At 41.7% G+C, this 27,168-nt stretch overlaps 2 protein-coding genes across 2 annotated transcripts in view; one reads left to right on the top strand and one right to left on the bottom strand.

Annotated features, from left to right (window-relative positions):
* The window catches only part of prkar1b (protein kinase, cAMP-dependent, regulatory, type I, beta), a 61,907-nt gene extending 58,440 nt beyond the window's left edge, over positions 1 to 3,467 (bottom strand). Inside the window, exons 1-2 of the mRNA XM_061027391.1 lie at positions 3,321 to 3,467; positions 1,594 to 1,781 (exon numbers count right to left, since the gene is read on the bottom strand). Coding sequence (XP_060883374.1) covers positions 1,594 to 1,767 — 174 coding nt within the window. The 5' untranslated portion in view covers positions 1,768 to 1,781; positions 3,321 to 3,467. The remainder of the gene's footprint in view (positions 1 to 1,593; positions 1,782 to 3,320) is intronic.
* Positions 3,468 to 5,404: 1,937 nt separating this feature from the next.
* On the top strand, positions 5,405 to 26,982 carry LOC132954737 (dynein axonemal assembly factor 5-like). The gene is made up of 13 exons (XM_061027390.1): positions 5,405 to 5,967; positions 7,056 to 7,240; positions 7,404 to 7,528; positions 7,707 to 7,825; positions 9,411 to 9,643; positions 9,951 to 10,175; positions 14,076 to 14,219; positions 15,716 to 15,884; positions 18,280 to 18,427; positions 21,265 to 21,415; positions 23,033 to 23,189; positions 23,421 to 23,612; positions 26,416 to 26,982. The coding sequence occupies exons 1-13, from the start codon at positions 5,430 to 5,432 to the stop codon at positions 26,559 to 26,561; spliced, it is 2,532 nt and encodes an 843-aa protein (XP_060883373.1). The 5' UTR covers positions 5,405 to 5,429; the 3' UTR covers positions 26,562 to 26,982.
* Positions 26,983 to 27,168: the final 186 nt, after the last annotated feature.

Below are 27,168 nucleotides of genomic sequence, written 5' to 3'. Positions count from 1 at the left end.
GCTTAAATAATTGACAGAACCAACATGACATCCCAGATTGTCTTGTGGACAGCCTTTTTGACATAAAGCATTTGTATTTCCTGCCCTAACACATTGGCTTCATGTGTCTGATTAGTCTGTCTGGGAAAAAATAAATACAAGTATGATAAATAAATACATGAATGAAATAATGTAATTGTATCTAACATATATATATATATATATTTATACAAAGCATAATTTCTACAACCACGGTAAAGGTTTTTTTGAGGACAGTTAATGATCAGATCAGATGATTCTCACATGCTATCACACACTCTTATACTCACATCACTGCAGCAGGGATGGAGACCCTCCTCCAGGCATCAAGATGTTGAACTTAAGCCCTGCTCTTATCTTTCGTCTCTGCACAATCACGTCTCTTGTTCAAGACTTTTTACCAAGGCCTAAACTCTCCTAATGCTAGCAGCGATAGCCTACAGCTCCACACTTAAAACACCTTTGTGACCTTTTCATAACAGTATAAGACTAGAGCTTATTGTTTAAACAGACAAAACTCATGATTCACTCGTGAGCAAACTACGCATCTGCATCTCTGCTCAAAGCCAAACCTCGGGGGGAACAAAACATGCACCTCGACTCAAATTTAGTGATGCTAAACTTCATAGACAGCCTACATTGCATATAAGTCAAAATAACACTAACACTTATATAGACACACTTACACAATCTCATCTTTGTAGGTAATACCTTTGAATCCACAGACGTCCTAGAAGTTATCTCGCACCAACAGCAACTTATAAATAAAGCAGGAGACAAAGAAGCACCTTTCTTGTAAAAAGCATCTTGTGAGCCAGAGCCAACACATTAGCTGAACACAGAGACACACACTCTCTGAGCAGTCACGTTGTTTGTGGGCCACAGGAAATGTGCGACAGAGGTTGCCCTTGCTCTAACCCATTTTCTAGTTATGATGATCTGTCATTTTAGTCTTCTCACACAAACCCTCTCTTCTCTATGTGGCCGCTATCTTTCAACGGTTGTGTCACCTATTCTGACAGACAGGTTCCCAGAGCCCTCAAACAGGACACCAGCCTTTTATGGGTGATCCTCTCATATTCCCTAATGGAGTATCCCATTATAGGATGAAAAATAAAAGCTCTTGTGGAACAATGCGAGAAGAGAACAGCCTTTTATTAAACCGGCATCTAAGCTAGCTGGCATGTCCTTTGCCTGCGTGTATGGGATGCTGTTACAAACATATATACCTGGCTGTGTAAAGTTTACGGTACATGTGGATACCAGCATGTGAAATACTAGTCTTTTAAATGTGTATTTAGACACACAAAGCAGTGCATCTTGTAAGTTAGTCTGTAATAATTGGTGAAAAAATGATGATACATGGTGAGGAAATATCAGGAAAACTCAAAGAATAAATGAGAACTAGAAACTGGCAAATTCTGCATCAAACATTCATGTCACATATTGGTTAAAGTTACATTAAAATCAAGTGCTTCTTGTTAACTGCACACATTAAAATGAACACAGGGCCCAGCATTACAAACAGTGAAACTCAAAGAAGCAAAACGAACACAAGAGTCTTTTATCACCAACCTTCTCCAGCTTTTCAAAATGCTCCCGCAGGAACTTCATAGGACGCTCAGGCTTTGCGATGCAGAGGTTCACAATGCACTCTTTGAGGATCTGCTGGATGTTGTGCTTCTGCACGAAGATTTCACAGCCCTTCAAACTTTCGTCTTCTTCCAGAGTGGAGGAGGAGGTGGCCATCTTATCTTTTATCTCTGTGGTGGTGGGATAAAAAAAACAGGGTGGACCATGAGAGGAGGGGAGGGTAAGCAAAACAGAGAAGGAGGTAGAACTGGATAGCAGGGAAGAAGGGGGTTGAGGAAAACATATAATAAAGAGGAGGGGCAAATGCATTTCATACAGTTTGATAAGAAAACGGTAGTGTGGGAAGGATGTGAGTGAACATTTTACCACTTGTTGATGATGTTTCCTGTCAAAGACCTATTGCCATTAACCTTTGTGAGTTTGTAATGCCCTGAGACATTATGTGTAGTGAAGGTGCACCTCTGATAAGGTGCCAAGAAGTTTATGGTGCCTATCTATTTTTTGGGGGGGGGGGTTTTATTGGGAATTACAATAAATATTAAATTACATATTCCGGAGTAATGGCGAGAAACACATGCCAGCTGAGAATTGCAAGTTTTAAAACTGTATAAGTCGTATTACTGTGGGCAGACCTGTGATAACAAAGTGTCTGAAGTTTAAACTTCATAAGCGTTTAATGTCCTTATTGTTCTATAGACTCGATAGAAAATGCTTTTCATTATACTGAGTAAATATGACCTGCAAACAGTGTTGGACTTTTAAGTGTCTGTAAAAACTTTAAGGGTGCTGGATGTAAAATACAGCAGCATAGAAATTGTGTCACATTTTGCATTGTCCTGCATGGTGCATGCAACTGTCGGCAGGCATGCGTTTCTCGGCACAACACCAGGAAACCCTGTTTTAACTTTGGATCCTAATCTAATCTGATCGACATATTTGTGGTAAAATGTAATTACATCCCAGGCCAAATATACTTATCATTTACCTGTGTCTTCTGTAGGCAGGTGAACCAAAACAAGGGTGTTTATATTATTGTTTTAACTAAATGTGCCATTAATATTTACCAATAACAATAAAAAATAACAACTCAAAACACAGCTGATGATTGACAAATGCTTGACTATCTGTGTCCTTATAGCTGTACAGAAATAAACTTCTGTAATGAATAATGAAAATATAAATGCAAAACATGTTTATCAAAATGAGACATTAAATATGCAGCAATGTATATATATCAATAATATCTATATAATGTGACAGCAGCTATGGTTATGTCATCATGCAGTTATGTCAAATAAAAACAGTTTCTATGTATCAAAGCAAGCCAGGAAACTGTGCAGGTGTAGCTAACTGTCAACTAGCCTGTATCACTTCCTCAAAGGGAAATCACGTTTACGACAAATTGTTATTATACCGCATTATAAATGAAATAATTCATGACTTTATGACATGACATCTACCGAGTTTATTTACGGCAAATAACAAAGCAGCTTTCACAAAACTATTCTGAGATTAAGGAGGTAAGGACTCAGCACCTGTTCAGTTGCATACAATAGACAGCTAACCGAGCTAGCTTTGCTAATCTTAGGTTGACAACCAAACCACAACCAAGGGGGATTAAAGAGAAATAAACACTGTCATGGGCCCGGTCTAGACCACTCATTTGTGTTATTAAAAACACAGTCCAGTTCTCTCGCTGGTGTCCCTACCGTTATGTTTGGAGGATGCTCAGAGAGGGAAAACACCTCGCTGGTGGTGGGAGGTTGGAGAGGAGTCGTTTGGTAGATGGGATGCTGCTGCTCTGACTCTCTGCTACCTCGGCTTTACTCTGCGTCAGTCCCGATGACGTCAATCTGTCAACTCGACCGCAGCGGCACTCTCTCGAGGCCAGCAGCAGCATTGGGCACGCGCCGGCCCATCTGCAGGTAATACAATGTTTAAAGGTAGCATCCACCCTGAAGAGTGTCGATTTGAAGTTTGATTGTTTACAATAAACAGTGTATGAATAAGCAGACAGAGGAGCAGGGACAATAATTATCAACTAAACGGGATATTTAAGTCTTTTCCCAGATTGAAAGACATCTTTAGGGAAAACAAAATGGTTAGGCACCCTACACATTTTGTTTTCATTAAGCTACATTAAGCTTCCATAAAGAGCACTTTATTTCATTAGCTCCACTGTTATTTCAAGTATAAAGGCACTTAAAGACGATTTCTGCACATTGTGTCATCCATTAGGTATTTTCACCGTGTTTTATACACTTGTATTTAGAGGGCACTTTAAATGTTCTTTCCCAAACATGAGGGCAGCTGGGGAGTCTTTAAAAAAAATTAAATATAGGCTCTATAATATTGGAATAGCCTTAGTCAATATATTTTTTTAGTTACATATTATCATGTCACTAAAACCAAGACATGTTGTAGGATTAAAAAAAAACATTGTTTAATGTGTCATATGGAAGCTACACCCTAACATCAGATAACTGAAGGATATTGTGATATTTCTGAAGTCCATTCATTGAGTGAGACCTATGGTTATTTCTTATTCAGATGAGTAAAGGATGCTTTAAAGTGCAAGTTAATCAAATCTCTCAATAACCATCAATCAACCTAAAACCAATGATTTTGCAATAATTAAATGCCATTTGTGCATCCCCAACAGCAGAAAATTAACTGCTGTCAACTTGATGTCATTTAACAGTTGACTGTGTTCAGAAAATATGAATATAATGTGCAATATCACTCAAATAAAAATATATATACAACTACTCGATGCAAATGTTAAGTAGGGATATGGAGTGTGCCTGTTTTCACTGGTTCAAAGTTGCATGATTGTGCAAAATTAAATACAGACAGATTCTTCCCAGTCCCTATGCATTAGTGCAAACAAGTAGCCTATATTGAATACACTTAGCCCCTGTAATGGAAATATGCTAAGATTACCTATTAAACAATGTTAGTATCTGATGTCTTTTTGCAACACTTTTTGTATCAGAATTGAATATTCTTACATGACCATCCTCAAACTATCTTTTTCTGTAGCGATCAAGGGTAACTCCCTCATACTCATTGATGTTGGACCTTGAGCTTGCCTCCCTTTCTCATATGGGGGGTTTGACCACCTGCACCCAGCGAGGGACAAATAAGTTGCAAGGAACTTTGTCTCTTATCAACACTCCTGTCCTGTATGCAGTTAATCCTTTATTGCCATAAGCCTTTAAATAAATAAACAAAGACAACTTAGTCGTTTTTGGATCTTTATTTTTCATATTTCCACAACCCCTTAATTTTTATAACCTTGGGCCACAGAGACCACACTAAAGAACTTTTGCTTTAGCCTAAATAGATCACATATGAGTTAAATAAATAGATAAAGATAAATCAACTAAATACTGTGCTTAAGTGGTGCATATTTACCCTGTAGACCTACCCTTAAAACAACTTCCATAATTATTGTTAAATACCATCTGAGTAAGGCTATATCTGTAAAAGAATTTAAACATTCACACTCAACACTGACTACTGGACTACTAAGTCTTTTCAAACCCTCAAAACTTTATCTTTGGCTCTAAAAATTCCTATTCAGAATTGGTTACAGTTCAAGCAGGAGAATGTCAAACAACAACTCACCCTTTTTTTCTCTTCCAATATTGTCTTGTGTTTCACATGTTTATCTTGTTTTGAGTTTAAAGAGGTAAAGGCTTGATGCATGAGGAAAATGTGTTTTGTCAATAAAGTTGTAGATATTGAATCGGAAGCTACCGTAAAGCGGAAGTTTGTTTGTCGTGCAGCTGTGTGTTGTCATAACGACAGTCAAGATGGCAGCGATGGCGGCTGGGGACGAGCATGCTGCTTCTGAGGTTTTGAGAGGCCTCGCTCGACATTTAAACTGCCTAAACGAAGACAACAAGGCGACGAGAAAGAGGGCTTTAGAGCTTATAAAGAGGGAAACTGTGGATAAAGGACTCTGCAGCAGCGTCTTACAGGAGGTCTTCTCTGCCCTCCTCAAGCCTCTCCTCAAATGTCTGTCAGACCCGATGGAGAGATGTAGAGAGACTGCGATAACGACAGTAACTGAATTCATTCGTTGTGTGCCCAGACCGGAGGAGTCTCTGCCTTATCTCATACCGTGTCTGGCTCAGAGGCTCGGTGAAAAGGAGATCCTGGAGCCCGCCGAGGAGCTCCGCCTGTCCGCCGTGGAGTTACTCACTCTGACGGTGGAGGTGTGCGGGAAGCATTTAGCTCCGTATCTCAACGACATGATCAACATCCTGCAGAGAACCATCGTCGACCCTTTCCCCGATGTCAAAAGAGAGAGTTGCAAATGTACCATGAGCCTCGCGAAGTCTTTACCAGGTGTGTTAGCAGTTTCTTTCTGCTGTTGTTGATGAGGTCTGTTGCCATGGTTTCCAGGCACGCGGACATGACTGCACTGCTGGGCCTACCTCTAAAATAAATAAATATCATGATTTAAACGTGTTCACACATCCATTAAAACACTTGAATTACCTTTACATCAACCTCCAATGTTTCATAAGTTGATATATTTAAATTTTAGTGACTCGCCGTTCACAACTTGAATGTACAAGACATTCAGCCATAACACATATTGTCAATTATTCTGACTGTTTCTGACATTTAGTTTTGACACACAGCTGCTGGTTGACACACAGCTGCTGGTGATAATATACATTTTAGACAAATTGGCCAATTTCAGTTTTCTTGTTGAGTTATTAGAAAATGGACAAGATACTTAAAAAGAGGAATATCTTGCTCCAGCGACACTTGTAGTAAGAAGATCAACTTTATTAACCATTTAGAGTCAGACCGAACGTTGTTTCTTGATGACCCTGAACATGAATGCCACGAGCCGAAACGCGTCGGTCTAAATTGTTAATTAAGTTGATCTTCTTACTACAAGTGTTGCTGGAGCATTTTGACCTCTTCTAACCCTTTCACTCTTCGTGCACCTTGTCAGTTGGTGAAGTTTGTGCCAGAAATTCCTCTTTTTCTAAAGAGGACCTCGCAGGTGGCTTTAACCGCTGGTTTATTAATGTTTTATATCAATTGACTGCTATTTTCAGCCCTACTAGTTATGTGTATTCACAAGTTAAAAAAATATAGCTTGCCTCAAATTCCCTGAAAGCAAGTTTCAAGCTGTGAGGCTTGATTCATACCCTGTAACCTCAATGATTCAATAAAGGCAGCCTGTTAAGCCAGAGGAATTCACAAATGTGTCTCACTTTGGATGAATTCCTCATTTAATTCAGATGTCGCTAGAGGAAACACTCATGTCAATAAAAGAATTCAGTGATCTGGACAGAAAAACACACTAATGTCACTATGTTTTAATAGACAAAATCCCACAATCTGTGTGTAATTTTTCAATAATAACATTATACTGGATTATATGGACTAAATTGTATTGCCCTCTTCCTCTTCAGAGCACTTTCACATGCAGGCTGAGAGTCTGGTCAAGCCTCTCATGCAGACGATTGCTCATCAGCACTCCCGGGTACGAGTGTCTGTCATCGAAGCCACCGGGGCTGTCATTCAGCATGGTACTGGGAAAAACGTGGATGATGTACTCTCACACCTGGCACAAAGACTGTTTGACGACTCCCCACAGGTTCAATTCAAAGCAGCTCAACACTATGTGTCATTGCTTAAAATGTTTAAAGCTTCCAGGGTCTACACTTACGTCATTAAAGTTACAGTGTGTGCTGTCATTAATACCTTACCTCTTAAGTGGCATATTCTCAGTAATGTTCATGTACGCTTGTTTGTCTAAGGTGAGAAAAGCTGTGACTGTAATTGTTGGGGATTGGCTACTTCACATGAGAGACAGATACTCTTATTTCCACAAACTCATCCCACTCCTGCTGAGCAGCATCACTGATGAGATTCCAGAAATAAGGTAAAATAGATACTGTCATGTTTTACTCTTTGCTCTATAGAACATATAACACAAGACACATTTATTTAAATCTAAAAACAACTTCCAGAATCGTATGTTTGTATACTTAAAGTCTCTCATACGGAAATTTATAATAATGATATGGGAGCTTATTAGTGTTTCAACCCCCATCCTGCAGACTTCTTGCAGCTGATTTGTGGAAACATGTAGGCGCCCAGTGGGAGAAGGAGAATGAGGAGGACATCAAGGACAAAATGGATTTTCTCCTCACCCCACCTTCCTTTTACCCACAAGGAGGTAAGTCAAAGCTGGCTTGATTTTTTTCTCCCTGTTTAGTTGTTCTGGTAATCACAATCAACTGGGTTAATTGCCTTTTTTTTTTTTGTCTCTAGCCTCTTTTTCATTCTGCAGCAGTGCTGTAATGAGACTCCGCCATCTTTACATCTTTGTTCATTGATATTGATTCCGTAATAGGGGAATATTATTGTCCAAGTGTGTAGATTCTCATTGCATCACTGAGTTGTGATAGTGCTAGAGCAGCGGGAGCTCCACATACCCACACAGTCAGACATGCACACACATACACAGCGCTGTTCTCCCTTGCTGGCTCCACTGATCCCGTCTCACCCCTGTAACGCCTCTGTTATTACCTCCAATGCCGACACAGAAGTGGGATCGGCCAGACGTCACGGGCGAAAATATCACCCCTTGAACGGGCAGTCGTAATAGGGCTTTTGATGTCAATGCTGTCAAACCCTCTCCATGTGGAATGACGGACAGGGGTTCACACTGCTATGCCATTCGAAGTTATCACCCTAATCTATCTTCAAGGCTTTAACATTTTCTTAATTTTCCTCAATTCTGTTTGTAATGTTCTATTTCAGCATTAGCTCTGAAAGATTCTGGGCAGATTTTGAAAATAAGATTACATTTAGAGCTGTTTTGCACCCACAAAGCATATTAAAATCCCTAACACTCCACTCAAATGCAAATACATATGCCAATGTCTGAATGTCACTGTTATCTTTACAACCATCCTGCAATAAATCATTGCACTTTATTACAGCACTTCAAGGATAGTATGTACAGTGAAAATAATGTTCATTACAGTAAAGTTTTCAGGGCAGGCACTGGCTTGGAAAGATAAGCTTCTGGCTGGGGGGCGTGAATGAGTGTGAACCTGAACATGGTCACTACGGCCTATAGGACCATGCTTGAGTGAGTGTGTGAAGAGTGCAGTTCCTTGGCTGTTTCGTGATTATATGACTGCCTTGTGTGCCACACAGTTACTCATGTGACACTGTGGATGAATGTGGGCTCGGCCTGGGGTCGGAAAAAGGAAAGGAAGAGGCTCCTTCTTTCTCTGGCTTTCTTTTTCTTGCTGTCATAAATCTGCCAGGCCTCCCAGTGTGAAGAGGTCTCTGTCAAACAGCGAAAGACGACCAGAAAGGAGCTTGTTTTGTCTTGTCCCGGTGTGTTTCGCTGATTTATCTCTGCAGCCCCCTTAGTCCCCTCTTCCTCCCTCATTAGTGTAGGAGAAGAAGAACGAGGTGGAGCAGAGAGGGAAAAGGTGGTAGAGCTGTATGCTGGATTTGAGAATGTGTTTTACTTGCTCTGACAAGTCCCTTGGGGGGCAATCTTAATCGTAAAAGTGAAGGTACAGAAATATGATGAGTTTCATCTCAGTCAGCTGACATCTTAAAACATGTGAATCAGTTAACGATTCTTTTTGTATTCGGTTTTTAGTGATCAGATATGTTATTACCCATTTCATTATAACAAAATGTTAATAAAAAATAGAAAGATTATACAATTGAGCTAATAAGAAATACTGCCCTAAACCACACAAACTGACTCAAATGTTTTGCATTTTCTGCTTCAGTGGAGCGTCCAGGGCTGGGTTGTAGAGAGCTCGTGGTGAGAAACCTTGGCAGACTGGTGCCGGCCATTTCCCACGACGTGACCGACTGGCTGGTGCCCACACGGGTCAGGACCTCTCAGCTGCTGGCTGTGCTGCTGCTCCACGCCGAAGACCACAGCACTCAGCATCTGCAGCCTCTTCTCGCCACCTTCTACCGGGCCTGCACAGACACAGAGGGGGACGTGGTCACCAATGTGAGTTCCAGAGATCTATTTATCACTTTAGCAGGATTTAAACTTTAAAGTGTTATTAACCTCTTTCACATTTAGTAAGCTCCACCTCTGCACCAACACAATCAGAGTGTTGTGGTTTAAGTCGGGTATTGTCAGACAAAACAAATTCAGGACACATCTGTTCATCTGTTAGTCAGCATTTTTTAAGTATGTCCTTAATATAGACTGGGTCAAGCGGGGCACAGGGACCTGGGTTATGTAACAAATTGTAAAAAAAAATCCTGATCTCATTCTCTATGCCTCTGTGTCTCTGTGTATCCACATCTAGAGCCTGTCAGCTGCAAAGCTCTTGGGGACCTTTGTTCCTCCTGACGTCTTCCTCAAGCTAATGTTGGATCATGTAACAACGCCCTGCTCTTCTTCTCACCCCTGGGCCCCACTCATGGTGCTGGTTGCCGTGCTCGGAGGCTGCCCCAGACCCCTCCTTAAACCGCACCTTGAACAGATCACAAACACGCTTGCCCAGCCTGACGTCTGCCAGGAATATCAACAGGTCAGCAGAAAGAAGTTTGGGTTTGGTTGTGATTCACCTGTTTTTAACTTATTTATCCGAAAAAGGACTGCTCTTTGCTAGTTGTGACGTCTCGTCTATTTACGCTCAGTACCACCACATCCTTCAACCGTTGTTTGCTGTACAGCCTCAGTGTACTATGGGAAGGGAAAAAGTCAAAGACGAAAGTCAGACTTGTTTTGATGACATCTTTGCCAGATTTTCTCTGCCCCAGCTGCCATGTCTTGATTTTCCTTCCTGATCTGTGTGCACCAGCTGTTTTTCTTTTCCACTCTTGTTAGGTGATCTTGGCAGTGTCATAGAAGGTCATTTTCTACCCTCCCTGTGTACCCTAACACTCTTATTTTTGGCAGTGACAGTGCAGCACAGCACTACATATTTCTTGCCTAATTTGTCCCTTATCTAAGAAGATTTCATGAAAAGATGCCACTTCTATTTAACAGGGCTCTAGTTGAGAAGTAGTTTCAATAACACTACTGTTCATGCTGAGTTCAGTGGGTTTAATCTTCAGTAATTCTCCAAAATGACAACACACTAAACTGACAGGCATGCCACATGGGATTTTCAAATCTTACATTTTTTTAAGTATCTGTATTTTAATTATGCAGACATGATATTAACGAACACAACCCAGTGGAAAAACCCATCGAGCCAGGAGCACTCTCTTCTCCACTGTTCTTCCTCTTGTACTAAATATGTTTCCCTTTCAGAATCAGAATAACAATTGTCTGACAGAGAGCTATTTTCTGATCCTAATGCATTACTAACTCACCTCACCTATTCCAATGACCACACAGCCCCCCCCAGTGAGGCATGGAAGAATTTCCTCCCTGTGATAATAATAACAAAAATCCACAAATTTCACGTGACCCCTGCATGGCTTCTCTGACCTTCTGAGCAGACAAGGTCGCACGTAGCCTTTTTTTTTTTTTTGTTTTTTTATAGCTATGTGTAAGGTTCCAGCAACCAAAGTGTGGTTCAGCCTCGCCATTAAGAGAATCCCTGAAATTTCAAAGCCTGTCTGTTCAAGGCCGGTGATAAATGGGGAGGGAAGTTGACCCCCCCTCTGTCCTCCTTCATTCCTATCCGACGGGGTCAACTAGAGACAGAACTAACAGGACAGGATGGTCAGCATTGTCACACAGATGGAGGGAGACCCCTGCTTCCTCTCTCTCTGTTTCTCCATCTATCTCTCTGTGTTATTCTTTCTGTCTCTGTTTCTGAGGTCAGAGCATAAAGCACAGGCAGACAAAGCACCTGCAACATTCTTTGAAAACAGGCAGAGTTCATAGAAGGGAGCAGGGCAAGATCGCAGTGAGGCTGTAAATAACACCACATTAGACAGAAGCACCTGCATCCCTGTTCGTCTCTGTGCTGAAATGCTGACCCAGAATATTAAGCAAACACTTAGTGCACAGCTGCTCGGTCCAAAATGTTGATTTCTCCTTCTGCTCCTTCATATGGGATAGATTGTATATGATAATGGTTTAATAAGTTGCAGGCACAAAAACAACAAAGATATGAAAGTAGACACCCTTTGTTTTATTATATTGTATTTCTTTTTAAATGAGGTATCATAAAAGACTTTAAAGAGATATAAAGAGTTATATGCCATTTGAACCAAAGGCCAAGAGAATAAAAAAGCTAAGTTTAACTTGGACATAAAGAGGCCTGTTAAGAAATTAAACATAAATAATCATCAAAGTGAACAGAGGCGAGGGGAGCTGCAGGGCTCCGTGGGGAGTTTGGGCTACAGAGATTTGGAAACTGATATATGGTACTTCTGCACAACTTAACCTCCCCGACTCTTTCAAGTCCCTGTTTTCTTTTCTTTATTTCAGTATTTCAGGGAAAAAGGCAGCTTACAAAAATAAATGGCAGATGCACAGCGAAAAAAATAAAAATATTGGACTAAAATTGAACATGATGTCAAGGGTTTGAGGGTAAATGAAAGGCAGGCCAGTGGTCAGAGAAGCCACCGTGTTCTTAGGTACCTTGTGTAGTTTATATGGTGTGTTTACTTATGAATTATGAAGGGGTTTCATTTAAAAGGGGTATTCTACAGAGGAATAGCAAATCTCCAACATACAGTAACACACACACCTTTTATACAGCTGTGTTTGGCAGGTCATTAGAACATCTGTAGGGCTGGTAAAGTCAGGAACAAGAGAGGGGAAGAAAAACATAAAATTGGTCATAACAGTAAATTTACATGCATATTACAACCAGGCTTTCTAAACTATGAACATACTGTCTATTTGATACGGATAAGCTGGAAGAAAAAGAAAGCTCTGTGCATTTTCCTTTTGTCTTTGCATGGAAAAGCTCCTGCCCTTGTGTCACAACCACACATATTCTGCTGAATACACAAACATGCTGCCATATATCAGCGTGTCTCCTGCGTGCCTGCCCTTTGTCATGAGTGACAGCTGCACACTGTCGAATGACAGATGAAGAGAGGAGAAGAAAGGCATGATAGCAAACTTCACCTGTCGGTATTCCCGTGCACCGCTGCTGTTTGTTTTCCTGTTGCCCTAGCAACATCAGTAGCTGAGGGGGTGGTGGGCTCCCCACTGGATAGGAATTCATTGCCTGGTATGTCTCCTTAAAGAGGAGTCCCATACAGTATGTGTGTGTGTAATTGATGTATCCAGTGGTGGACAGATGCACACACACTGTGTAACAAGGCCCCCGGAGCGTGCCCAGGCCAATGAAACCAGGTGTATCTCGCCTGGTTCCAGGTGTCCACATAGTGATTACACTGCACCACTTTTTCCGCTCTCTCTCTTTTTCTCAGCCAGCCCTAATGGTTGTTTTCTCAGAATGTATAATATGTGCGTCTGTGTAGGCTAATGTGTGTGTGAGTCTGCCACTGTTTGTCACGTTATTTCCACTATTCCATGCCTCCTGCTGTGTTTATGGGCCAGTGAATATCTCTGCCCAAAGTCGGGATTTCCCCTATCAATGAGTGTGTGAGTAAGCTGTGAAGTCTCATCAATGAGGGCAACTCATCATGGTTGTTCAGAGCTACATAGAAGTTTAGTTAAACCTCAGATTAAAACCAGAAAATGTCTTCACAAACTTAACAAACCTTCAGACTCATGAACAGGTTTTTTTTCCCCCCAGTGTGTGCTCAAGTCTCCATTGCAAACATTTGTAGACTGGAAGTCCCTTAGCTCTCTGTCCTCCTATTAAGCCCTGGCTTTTTAATACTTTTGAGCATCTTTACTTAGCTTAACACTTGTTTTCTTTACAGATAAATTCCAGGCTGTGCTTTACAATAACTTCTCCAATTTGTGGAAAGATATTGCGCCCCCTAGTGATAGGGCTCTGATATTTTTTCAGTCAAGCTCCGTGAGTGGCTTTTTTTTTTTTTTTTTAAGCAGTAGAGCATACAAGGTTTCTCCTCATCAAGACCAAGACAAACACCTGGAGGGTACTTCAAGCCTCCCAAAAAAAACACTCTCTCTCACTCACATGCTTCCACACCTTCCATCTCCACCTTCAATCCCCCCCCCCCCCCCCCCCCATATAGCCCTAATGACAGACTGGGGGAAAAAAACTACTGCCATGATCCCAGTGATGGCACAGAAATTAACCTGAGCTGCAGGTCTTTGACTTAATATGAGCAATGAGCTCACCACAACACGACTGACAAGTGATGCGTTCTCACACATATACACAAACACAAACACACACACACTCTTGTGTCTGTAGATGTAAAGTTCTTGCTTTGAGTTATTGCAACTTGTGAATCACAAAATAAGAAACACAGGTGTTGTGGTTGTACTTGAGATGAGAAGGACATTATTTGGTAAAGAAGCTTAACTCTAACTTTATTTATAACCCAGCATATTACAATATTTCTCCCTCTTTCCCCAGGTTATGTACTTGGAGCAGTTGTTGGCCTGTGTGGATGTGCTGCTTCGTCAGTGTGAGTCAGACTGTGGCCCTGTCAGCCTGCAGCTGCTGCAGGTGCTGGTAACTGTCCAGAGTCTCTCCACGGAGCCACATGTCAGCGAAAAGGTGACAAAACACAACTTTAAACTATGATATAATATGAAGACACAATACCAGTTGCATCCTCTCTGGCACTCTGGCCACTATTTGTTTTTAACATTGTCAAACCAGATGCTAAACTCACCTGTGTGATCATTAAAATCAGTGTCTACATGGTAATTTTTGCAATTTTTCCACATAGAAATTTGAGTTTTCCACTGTTTTTTATCATTATGGTAAGCAGGTTTTATGAAGCAAGAGAGCTATTTGAGGAATGTGAGAAGTTCAAAGTGGGCATGGCCAACAATATAATTACCCACTTAGCCAGGGGAGCTAAAATTGCACCTTTGGATTGGAACTTTAAATTCAGACCTACAGTAGGTGAAAGGAGGTGGGATATGATGGGAAAAAGGCAGACAAATATCGAGAACAAAAACATTTGGAGGGATGGGTTTTGTTTCCTAACAAGTGTGTGTCATCAGCCCAGCCCCCATTTGTGTCTCCATAACGCGTCTTCTGGGTCACTACAGCCAAATGATATGCAAGCAGCAAGCTTTTATGTTGTGGTCAGCCTCAAAATGCAACCGAAACGGCGACAAGTTGAGCCATCAGTATGTGAGGCAAGAGTGTCGCCTCGCTGCTTGTCGCCGTAGGAGGTTAATGACAGGGAGAGGAGCGGGAAGGCCTTGGCACTGATGCTTACTAGACACCACATAGGCCACCAGTGTTTGACTGTTTGTTTATATGTGTCTGCATCAGTCCATAAGTCCAGACTGGGAGCAGCGCTAGAGAAGAGATGAGAAGGAATGGATTAAGAAATAGAGAGGGAGGGTGAGAATGGCCTTGGGCATTCCCGGACCCAGAGGAAAAGCAATACATGATTCCCAGAAATGGGGCATGGCTTTCCCATCACTGGACAGCTCAGGGTTGTCTAGCTGTCTTCTGAAGGGGCCGATCTGTGACTCAGACATTGTCTCTGTCCCTGTGTGTCCCTGAGGGACTATGAAGGGAACTATGAAGTGCCCTTAAGGTCAGTTCCCCTGCCCTAAAGAGCCAGCTAATTATTTACTCTCCTATCTCTCATTCTTGCCCTTTCCTCCCGGCTCAGCTTTATTGCTTTGTGTCTGTGTGTGTGGGTGTGTGTATATATATATGTGTGCAAGGGGTTCTCTGTCGGTTCCTGTGCCTTTGTGACATCCTGTGTATTCGTCAGGGTTTTTGTTTCTAAGTGGTTTAATGTGTAAGACCTCGTCTTGTCGGCTGTGTTGTTCTTCCCATGGTTTCACATGATGTTTTGTCGCGTCCCATGTGCATGAAGAATTCCTGAAATTGCAAGTAAACAGCTGTAATTGCAAAAGTTAAACACAACACTCTCAGCTCTGCTGTCACTTTTTCTCATTAACTCTTCAGACATTTTTCTCTCACCCAATCTTCTGTGTCACTTGTTTTTTTTGTTGGTTTCTTTGAATATATTAAATAATATGTTGACATAATTTTCTTCCTCCTTTCTCTCCCCTCGTCAGGCCATGGAGAGCGTACACTTGTTGTGTAAGGTGCAGGGCCTGCACTCAGTGATGGAGCTCTTTAGACAACATATGGGCCATCTGCTGGACTGGCTGTCTGCCTCAGTCAACACCTGGTCCAGTTACTCCCCGCAGAGACTCCAACTGCATGTCATAGTCACACAATCAGGTGAGAAGTGAAGCCTGAATATTTTAAAGACATTGCCAAATTGTACAGCAGGTGCTGAAGAAATACAGTAAGTTTTTTTTTTAGAAATGAGCCTGTCAAAAGACATGTTAATGATGAGAAAATGGCTGCATCTGTCATCAGACTGAACATATACCATTGGGTCCAGTTAATCCCAGCAGGCTGGTGAGACTGTATTATCCATGTCATGTTTTATTAAACATTACTTCATGGAGTGGCTGTAGAGGCCATTGTTTCTCTATCTTGTACAGACATGTCATATTACATTTTAATCATCACGCTGTTTGTCCTGTTCACACATGATCCGTCATCATGCAGAGCAGATGAAAATCAGCAGCTGTTACAGCAGCAGCACTGATTGTCTTATTAAAAGGACGTGGCATAAAAAATGTATTTTTCAGAAGTACAAGTCGGTCGTATCTGAGCTTGTTTTTAACACGACCTGTCTTTGTTTTGAGCATTTTCATTATATAATAGTCGATTCAATATAGGCTTTGTACTTTTTTCCAGTAAAGTGCCTTGGTTTTAATTTTAATCATTTTTTCTTACCTAAGCAGAGAGGTTCATGGTCAAGCGTGGCCACACAGAAAAGACAAGGCTGTCATTAGCACCAGTTGGCTTACTGACATTTGTAAATCCCTTTTTCTCCCGTCAGCCGCTGTGTCTGAGACTAGTCTAGAGGGGTCAGGCTTGTGTGTGTGTGTATGGCTCAGTGGGTTAAAAAGCTGTGACCCTGTCTTTGGTGCCGAGACCTTCACTATACCTCTCTTTATACCAAATAATCCTCCATCATCAGCACCCCCATGTGCCACACTTTCATCTCCATGTCTTTCTCCCTCCCTCCAATCTTTTTCTAATTGACTGGGCAGCTTGGTACCCCTTTAATCCACACACACACTCGCACATACACACCCAGACTCTCGCATGCACTCCCACGGCTAACTGACCAGTCCATTCTAGGTCCACTCAGTGATCCCCATGCAGGTCACTACATCAAACGGCACCACAGCCGCCTGCTCTTGACCTTCCCCCGGATCAAGGCCACTTTGAAGCTCTTTGTGTGTTAGAATGTGTGTGTGTGTGTAATCTATGTGTGTGTGTGTCTCTCTGTCTCTGTGTGTGTTTTATTTTCACATGTTGAATGCTACTCAAAGCTTCCCTAGGTTTGATCCAAATGGAGGACCTACAACATTTATTATGAGCAGAAGACCAGACAGCTAGTGACTGCTTTATTTAATGTTGCATGGTTTAAGGGGAATGGCCCTCTGCTGACCAAGTTACAGTAGTTAATTTGACAACTGAGAATTGGTCATTTTGCTTGCTCATCAGCTCTTTTCACACTTTTTTTTTATACAGGAACAATTATTGCCATCTCATATCCTCCTCACTGTCTTTTTCTCCTCCAGCTGCTGCATGAATAGTGAGTGAGGTATTGAACTTTCCGATCCTTGCCTTGATATAGCCTTAGTAGGTACAAGTCAACATGCAGAAGTTTCCTGTTACACCCTTTGATTCACAAGTTCCAGTTGGATCGAATAGTTCTTTCTCTCTTTGTTTTTCTCTATCTCTTTCTACTTTGACCGCCACCCTCGGGAAGTGTCAGGATTTCCTCTGTCTCCTCTCATGTCTGAGTCCAAACAGGGCACAGACACTTATCACTTATTACACATACATGCAGATTACTAAATATAGCTCTGTAAACATGCTTTCAGACTATTGGTGGATGTGTGTGTGTGGGCATGACTGTAACTGGGAACACTCTGACTGGGAGTTTCTCATTTTCCTTTAAGAGACTGTTTGATAGAAATTCTCTGTCAGACAAAGACTGTTTTTATGTGTCACATCCTCAGAGTTCTGTGTCACTGTCTCAACTATTCATTGAGGTCTCGGGTCAGTAGACATGAATGAAGTCTCTAGTTTGTGTGTGCTTCATCTTGTTTACTTTATTGGTTTAGGCTAGGAAGAATTATAAACAAAGACAAAGCATTAATGAAGGTACCACTATTAAAATAAAAATATAACTTACTTTTTTAAGGAAAGGTTTAGACGTTCGCTCAATAACTGAAAAAGGTTGATTTACCCACAGAATAAATAATGTAATGTGGCTCTAGGTAAAAGCACCAAAGATCCAATGATGCACTGTGCAGCTTAGACAACATAAGACTTAATTGGCTATTTTAATCTTGCAATAGTGGCTGGGCATCCTGTAATCTGGAGGTAAAGACCAAGACAAAATCCATGTGAATAACACCTCTGTGCTCAACCCTCTAAATGTTCTCTAAAGGTTTCTTCTGTATGTACTCTGTACGGACCATAAAACAGATATTTCTCTTAAAAATCCCAATAGCAGTAATGCTAAATTGTATTTGTTTTAAAGGTCCGGTGATCGGGGAGTTTTTGGGCCAGTTGATGCCTCTGCTTCGCAGCTGTCTTCAACCAGACAGAGACACAGAGATGAGGATGAGCATCTTCACAATGCTGGCTAAGTTGCTTCTGGATGCAGCCAACACATTGGATTCACAGGGGTGAGAGGGACACACAGCAGCTTTACACAAATCTGTTTCCCAACCCAACAAATGAAACAAGCTTGGAAGGAGTTGTTCCTGTTAAATTTGATGTGATAACACAGTCAGACACGATACACACGCAGATAACCTGCAGTTTCATTTTCAACTATTTCATCACTGCATGATATCACTTTGAGCTTTAAACTCAGCAAATTGTTTGGGTTTGTCTCACCTGAGTTTTTGAAGCTATAATTATTAGCACAGCACCTATTTTCAGTCTCACTTTAACCTGTACCACACCCTCATGGGACTTTGTTTTCATGAGGTCATTATAACCTCATCAGCTTACAAAGGAATCTTTCTTCAGAAATAACCAAGCACAAACAAAGTCACCCCAAGGAGTCCTGTAGAATTAAAATGTCTCTTTGGGAGTATCAGTGAGACTAACTGGAATTAGCTAATCACTTGTGCATGACTGAGGAAGATAGGGCACATTGTTTCTGAATTGCCCCAGTGATTTAGTAACACCATTGAATTGTAATTCACTGTTGAAAGATGAAGGATAGAAGGAGCTCCTGTTTGTGGGTTCTCCCTCTCTGTGCCCCCCCACCCTCCAGAGTCTCCTCCGGGCCCTCAGCTGTGCAGCCTTCAGCCTGGAGCTCAGAGCTCTAATCTGAGGGAATGCATTAAGCAGGAGGCCCTCTCCGGCTCTCAGTGATCACAGCAGCTGCTGCCGTCCATCAGAAAGACAAACCTCGTCCATGGGGTTTCCATGGAGATATCTGTGCAGGGTTTAACTAACCCTAACCCAGGAGCCAAAAGGTCCAAGAGGGTTGCTAGGTGCTTCCATTGGTTAACATGAGGGGTAGACTGGTAATCTTTGTGTGTTGAGATGCCTTCAAAGTGCCTTTGAAGGGAGCCCAGTAGTGTAAAGACTACAAGGCAAAGTGATATCAAATATCAGTGAAATGTGTTGTATAAACAACACCAATGTTCTTAAGCCAAAACATTCTTTTGCCAATAACATGGAAACCGGAACATTGCTCTCAGCTTTAATAAGATCATTTTATCCTCAAATCCGCACATTAGACAAAAGAAGCCTCTGTCTCTTAGCCACTCTCAGCGTGGCCACCTGTGCTGCTAAATGCTTCTCTCATTCCTCAGCTATCAAAATCATCTCCGGTAATCAAAGGACTATCAAATCATGTTACATCTTCAAAAGAGTTCAAACAAATGCTTAACTTACCACAGTATGTGGTGCTGTGCGGTCTACCATAATATCTCTTCTAATGCTTATCTTTTACCTCCATTTGTGATTTATGTTCTGATTTTTGCCCAGAAAATGGTAGCCCACACACATTCTATGTCATCAAGAGGACAATGATAGTCATAGAGAAAACCTCTTCTCTCTGTTCTATTACCAAAATGATATAATGACAGCTCTGCTGTAGAAAAAGGAGAAAGGGAGAGTAAGTTTGTGTACAAGCATGTGCCTTTCATCCACACAGACACATCCACACACACATAATGTCTTTGTTTCATGTGGGGTTGTTGGGCTGTGATTACAAAGCTGGATGTGAAATTTAAGTAGAATGTGAAGTGTGATATGTGGCGGGCTGAAATCATCATTTACAGGAGAGATAAATGTTTTCACTTTCATGCATGTGTGAACTGAAAAAGGCATCTGTCATTAGTCTTGATTCAACTGGAGTGAGATCTTCCTCTTATTTAAAATGTAGTTTCCTACAAACTTCACTTTTCAATTTATGCATGCGGCAATTAATCCATAAAATATTTATTTTTACATGTACTAGTTACAGAATTAAACAGGTAATTCTGTTTGAATTAATAATTTTGACGACAGAAACAATATCAATTTTTTTCGATCTGTAAAATCGATATTGTTTAATAACTGACCAACATCATTGGTTGACAAACGTCTTGTTCATACATAACATTTCTTCTGTGGCATTACTGCACACACAGCTCCATCATTAAGATATCATCATCAACGTTCTGTGCAAAATGTCATGCCTCTTTATGTATGCACAAGGACATACAACTGTAATCAATCAATCAATCAATTTTAATTTATATAACCCCAATTCATAACAAATGTTATCGCAAGTCACTCTTTAAAAAGAGCAGGTCTAGACCCCACTATTTTATTATTATATTTCATAGACGTCCAACATAAATCCACCATGAGCAACCACTAGGCAACATTTTGCAAAAAGGTGACGTCCCACTCTTCTTTCCTTTGGACGAACTTCATATAATGTGGAAAAACATCTTTCCATCTCCAGGCATCATTCATGAATCATGATGAGCTTTCAACACCTGTCAGAATGAAGAGACCGAACTTACTCATGAGCACAGTCTCTGCTGTTTTAGTGGCACACAGTCTCCCCCTACTGGCACTGAAACATCACACCACACTTAATCAAACATTTTGGCAATTTTACTGTGACACCAGCTGAGCAGCCTGAAGCTGGCGACAGCTACCAGAGCTCGTCGATTTGGAGCAAAACTGCGGAGTGAACTCTGGAAGTGTGTGAGAGGATGTTAGATAGAAATCAGAGGGAAGGGAAAGGAGGACACCCAGATGTTGAAATCGTCACCTCCTGTTCTCCTCAAGTGCCTCCTCACACCCCCCTCCTGCCTAAGAACAAGTGTGGGAAAATGTCTGTATTATGAACATTTTGTTGCAGTTGCATACCCAAAAGCCATAATCATTCATGTGTCCTCAAAATGGACAGTATGATACATGATTGTAAAAAAGAAATGTTAATACTAATAGTGATTTTTCTCTCTGTTCATCTCTTGTCCGGTGTTTTTCCTCTCCCTCCTTCTAGTCATTTTCGCGGTGAGTCAGAGAGGTTTTTATGTGACATCCTGCTTCCTAACCTGGTGTGGCAAGCGGGACGTACTGCTGCTGCCGTCCGCACTTCTGCCCTCAGCTGCCTGCTGGCCTTGCTGCATGGAGGGGCCATCACGCCTGGACAGGTACTTACACACTCTGCAGAGAGGCCACAAATTCAACCACACATCCATCTGCCTGCACATAGACGCATATGAGGTGGTGTTTTATCTATTTTAATTTCTGCAAAGGGACCCATAAGCATTGGAGGCAAACACCGGATGTCGAAGCTCTACAGTAGTAGATTCTCCTGTTCTGCATTCTGCAAAACCACTTTCTATTGACTCAGCTGTAAAGGAAAGATGTGGTAGTGCATTCTTTCAATCCATCAGGAGACGACGTTTACTCCAGTTTCTCTGTTTCGTCCATTTCACATCAAAATAGACGGTCCCACTTGGCCTTTTAGGAAAATATATTGTCCGCCATCTTTCTCCCCTTGGCTGAAAAAGCTGGCCATGTCAGGTAGCAGGTGTACGCAGGGGCAAGCGGGTTCACATACCTTTGTCCCCGAGGAACAATGCTTCCACTGTGCTTGGCCCTTGTAGGAACTATCCTCAGGACATGCCCTTGCACCTGCCTTTCTGAGCATTTGCCCAGTTACAGTATGTGTGCTGTCACACGAGCACATCTGGCTGTGTTTACCCTCGCGTGTCCAGTGTGACCAGCTGAAATGCACCTCTGCTATTCACACGTCTGCTTCTACAAGACAGAGCAAACAGCTGGGGGACAGTGTGAGCGTGGATGTGGGAGTGTGGCTGGGGTGCAGTCTGATCGCACCCAAACGCCTCCCAAGAATGAACCGTTGCATTTTAGTTTAGAGTTAGTTGGAATTCAAGTTGAGATTAAATAAACAGCATCTCCTGATGGATACAACATCAGAAGGCTATGAGAGTGTAGTTCCACAGGAAAACACACTCTCATTTCTAAGGACGTTGTTTCCTCACCACTCCCTGTGAAAACAATTAGCAGCTCCAGTTACACTCGGCACCCTCAGATTGTCATTGATGTAATGCCGGATCACTTCTCAGCCAAACTTTCCTCTTACTGTCTCCTTCCCTCTCTCTCCCTCCCTCCCTCCATTTTTTACTTTTGGCTTGTGAGGCTTAGATAGCAAAACGACAGTGTGACAGAGGCTTTAGCCATCAACCCTTGGCCTGTGGCTCAGCCTCACCTTGTCTGTCCATTTCCTCTGCTTCTCATCCGTGGGTGTGATGAAAACATCGCTCCTCGCTGGACTCCCGCAGTTTGGCTCCATGCCTGTGTGTCTGTACAAAGTGATCCAGACCTGATGTGAATCTGTCATAGTTCAGGTGATATTTCACTTGTATATAGAAAAAAATAAATTACTCACAATTCAACATAAGTCTGGAAACTGTTCTATAAGCTTCTCCCAGCATTAACCTCAACAAGCAGATGTATTTCCTGGTTCTCAGTGTTGATCATTTAAAGCACAAAACTTAAAAGTGGGCCTTACTATACAGCTTCAAAGCAGTCCCTCCAGTTAGGTGTGGGATGATAACCTCTTAACGGGATGTACATTCTTTACCCATTGTGGAAATGTACAACAATGGGTTAATATCAGAAACATATTGTTTTTTTTAATAAGGGAGAAAAGTGCCCCTTGGCTTTAAAGTGAAGAAAACGTTGAAGATTGTGTCATGAAGCATTTAATAGATTAGTTTTCTGGCCTTTTCTGTGTGCAGCTGCTGTGTCTGGAGGAAAAGCTGCTTCCCCTGGTGTTGTCGGCTCTAGATGAAGACTCTCAGATGGGCAGACTGTTTGCTTGTCGTTCTCTGTCCACCATACTCAAACTTGCAGGAACCAGTATGCACCCTGAGGCCCTCAACAAAATCTACCCCGGTAAGTCACAATACACTCAAAAAAAAGTGGACTACATTTTACCACACTGCACAATGAAAGTTTCATGCACGCTTTGAAATTATGTTTGGCAGTGTGTCCCAGTTTATACATCTAATCTTGGCATACTGGCTGTAACAAAAACACACTTTTGTTTTATTGTTCACTTTTGTCTTTCATGAAATAACTTTTGTCTTGGGAATTATTTTATTCACTGGGGCCGTCTCTCCACAGAGCTGGTGAAGCGTCTGGATGACAGCAGTGAGGAGGTGCGCAGCGGGGCTCTTCAGGCCCTGGGGCTGTGGTTGTCCAGCCTGACCAAAGACTACAACTGTGACTTTTACACTGCTCATCTGCAGCTCCTCTTCCAGCAGCTCCTCCTGCACCTGGATGACCCTGACGACTCGGTGCAGGACAACGTGCTCGGTGAGACAGGGTGGGGTGGGGTACTTGAACCTGGAACCTCAGACAGAAGGCAATGCTCATGTCATTAAATGTTTTGTTGAAGAATTTGTCTGGATCTTAGAAAATAGGACATAGTGTTACTGTTTTAAGATTAATTAACATCTTGAATGTACAGTAGTCTTTAATCCATTGTTGACATTCCTTCATACCAGTACTGATAAAAAAATAAGCAGGGACTGTGAAAATAACATCATGGGAGGCATATATAAAACATCCGCATGTTTTTAATACTTAGTATGATTATGTCATATCGACCTATGACCTTTTAGTATCTTAAAAACATGTTCAATTTTAACAAATCGAAAAGGGGAATCTTGCAGAGCAGCCTGCTGTGTCATACACACTCACAGAGGGATGCAAAGAATTAGGGGTATCCTCTAACAAAAACGAGATAATTGTCTGGCACACTGCCAACACATTCCCCCTGTCTTCTATTTCAAAAGATGTCCGTTTTTCTCCTTCTCCACACAATTCATCACCGATAGAAGCTAGACCAATTCCCCCTGCAAATGTACTGTAAGCCCTTAGTGACAGGGCTGGAGTTGAGATCCAGATATAGATCAGCACCTACCTGAGAGACACTTCACAGGTTGACCTGTGAGAGCACCAATATCTGTAAAACTCCCCTGCAAGATCACCTGGGGCAGATTGGGCTAATCTCTGCCTCTTCACCAGTGTTCTCCCAAACACTCAGAACAGCACCATTTAATTACAACCACATGGGAACCCCTTCCCCTTACCACCTTTCCACATCTGTCCTGCAAACCCATCCTGCTTACTCTCTCCTTCTACTTTTCTCCCATCACACCCAGTGTCTTCTGTGATAGCCTGTAGCAGCGTCAAAGCTGTGTTTTATAGACGCATCAGTGGAAAGTCTGAGTTCAATGTGCGCAGATCCTCTGGACTTTCGCTCTCTCCCACTCTCATAGATGTAAGCTGTCATTACTTCTGACAGGAAGCAGGTGAGCGCTGATGCCTTAGCCAGCGCCGCGAGGCCTCGCTGAGGGATCTCTCATCTTTATACGACTAGACATGGAGGAGAAGAGATAAAATTAAAAAAAAAAGAGGACAAAGTATTCAGGCTCACACCAGATGCAGCAATAGCTTCCATACCATGAATTCTATCCCTGCCAGTCAATGTTTGAAAGATGTCCAAGAACAGAAGGCAATTTTGTTGTTGCCACTGGTTATTGGGTGTCTGTGAAATTGACAGCAGGAGGTAGAATATCATACATACTGTATGTCTGTATTTCATGCAGTTGAGTGAGTTTGTGGGTTGTGTTTTAAGGACACAGAAAGCTATTCTTCTATACATTCCAGTTTATAAGTGATTCATCTGACCTTTGCGCTTTGAAACTATACTTAATATGAAACTTTAGTTATGAGAATTCATGTTTATATTATATATACTTTTGTCAACAAATCCCATGAAAAGACACACATTCCTTATAATGGATAATCATGCTAAGTATTGTACTAGTGCCTATGGCTATTTGATCTTACTAATATGACCTTTAAGCTGTGAATCCTGAGAAGTACAGTGAATTCTTAGACGGATCAGACTCTATTTGTGAAATGAGATGACCTCACATGTTGCTGAGTGATCGTCTGTATCTGACAGCACCTTCAAACGCCTGCACCACAAATGTGGAAGCATTCCTCACTCTCATGCATGCCGCTGTTTGAAGCTGTCTTTTTTTTCCCCTCCTCTCTCTTTCTTCTTCAGCATCTCTTTGTTCCTCTCAAAGTTGATCCCATTCTTATGCTTCTTGGATTTCAAAAGCATATCTGTGAAGTGGCTTGATGTCTGCAGCATGTCCTGACAGCATGACGGACAGCACCTCTCATCTATTCTTCTCTCTCCCTCTTCCTGTCCTCCGCCCTGATAATCCCACTGTCCTGGCAGCCCGGCTGCTACCTGCTCAATCACACAGACAGTCGGCATGGCGATAACTCACTTCTCACAAATCATCTTTGTTCTCATTTTAATTCAAAGTCTCACTCCCCCGCCCCACCTCCAACCCATCTGAGTACAGTATACACAAAAGCTAAAAAATCCCCTCCATCTCCTTGAAGAACAAAGGCGGGTATCAGATGATGAGTTTACATGAGCTAACTCATCCAGAGTGATGGCATGTCACCACTTTCTCTTTGCGGTTTCAAATCATTTCCCATTGACAGCAGTGCAAGTAATTCAACCCACCTCTGAGAATCAGCATCACGGTGTGGGAATGATGGCAGGAAAACATGATAAAGGGACATATCGCCCCCCAGTGGAAGGAAACAGCACCTACACATTCAGTATTTTACCTGCAGTTGATGAAAGTAGTTAATTTGTGCCACCTGCTGGTTTGAAGGGTGAGCGCGTTTTTTGGATTTTATTTTCTGTGATTCTTTCTTTGCATATTTTTTAACCCTGTGAAGACTGTCAGCCTCTATGTGTTTGATAAAGGGTTAGAGATTGGATTGTTTGTCAGAATCAACAGGAAAAATGCCTTAAGAGCAGTCATTCGTTTTTTACCAGTCTACCCTTAAAATTGAAGTCAAAGGAATAGTAAGATATTTTAGACATTAAGGTTATTGACTTACTTTTAGAGAGTAAGATGACAAGATCAATACAAATCTCATATCTGGTGAGCAGCTAAAGCCAGCTTGTTTAGCATAAAGACTGCAAACAGGGACAGACAAAGAGTCGTGTCACCTAATCCTTGTTTGATATAAGTTCCAGATTGCTCACTCCCCTCCTGTCCTGTTTTGTTTGCAGAGATCCTGAAGAAGGGCAGCACAGTCCACCCTGCGCTCCTGAAGAGGGAGGTGGAGGCGGTTAGGGACAAACAGCGGAGTTCTGAATACTGCAACCAGCTGCTTCAGCACATCAGCTCACTGCTCACAGAAACTTCAGCAGAGTGAACTGAGTGACATAAAACACCTAAAATAGAAAAAATGTGCCTTCATTTAAAAAACATTTCCTCCCAAATGTAACAACAGGCATTGGTGATATACAAATATGATGTTCATTTTATAGACGTGTTCTTCCTTAAACTCCACTGTAACTACATTTCAGTGGAGTTTTGACTGTGTGAACTTTTAATATGCTTTTCAATTCAATGCATTTTGCTTAACTTTTGTTACACTTTTGTTCTGCATCTGTTCCCTTTATTGCATTCCTTTGGTTCTGATGTTTGGCATGAAGAGACACTGTTTAGTTGTGTTAGAATGTTTTTGTTCTATCCTAAGATGTCTTTGTGCATACCTGCACCCAGTCTCTCAGCACCCCTGCCTCCAGATGCTGCTGAGCATGGGAGAAGCCTGGTGATGTGATTCTTTCGTTATTGTATTTTGTAAATACAAATCTTTTAAAAATAAATCGAAATGTAAAACCAGCTTTAAGTATTTATATGAGTGTTATATTCATGGGTATATCTTGTCAAAATGTGATGGTGAAAATACAATTTTACACGTTTTTCTTTTTTGTCTGAACACATGGAAATATTAAGGCTGGTATAATTTGAATGTG

The sequence above is a fragment of the Labrus mixtus genome, chromosome 20 (genome assembly GCF_963584025.1).
Source record: "Labrus mixtus chromosome 20, fLabMix1.1, whole genome shotgun sequence".
Taxonomy (NCBI): Eukaryota; Metazoa; Chordata; class Actinopteri; order Labriformes; family Labridae; genus Labrus; species Labrus mixtus.
This window is presented reverse-complemented; position numbering and strand designations above follow the sequence as displayed.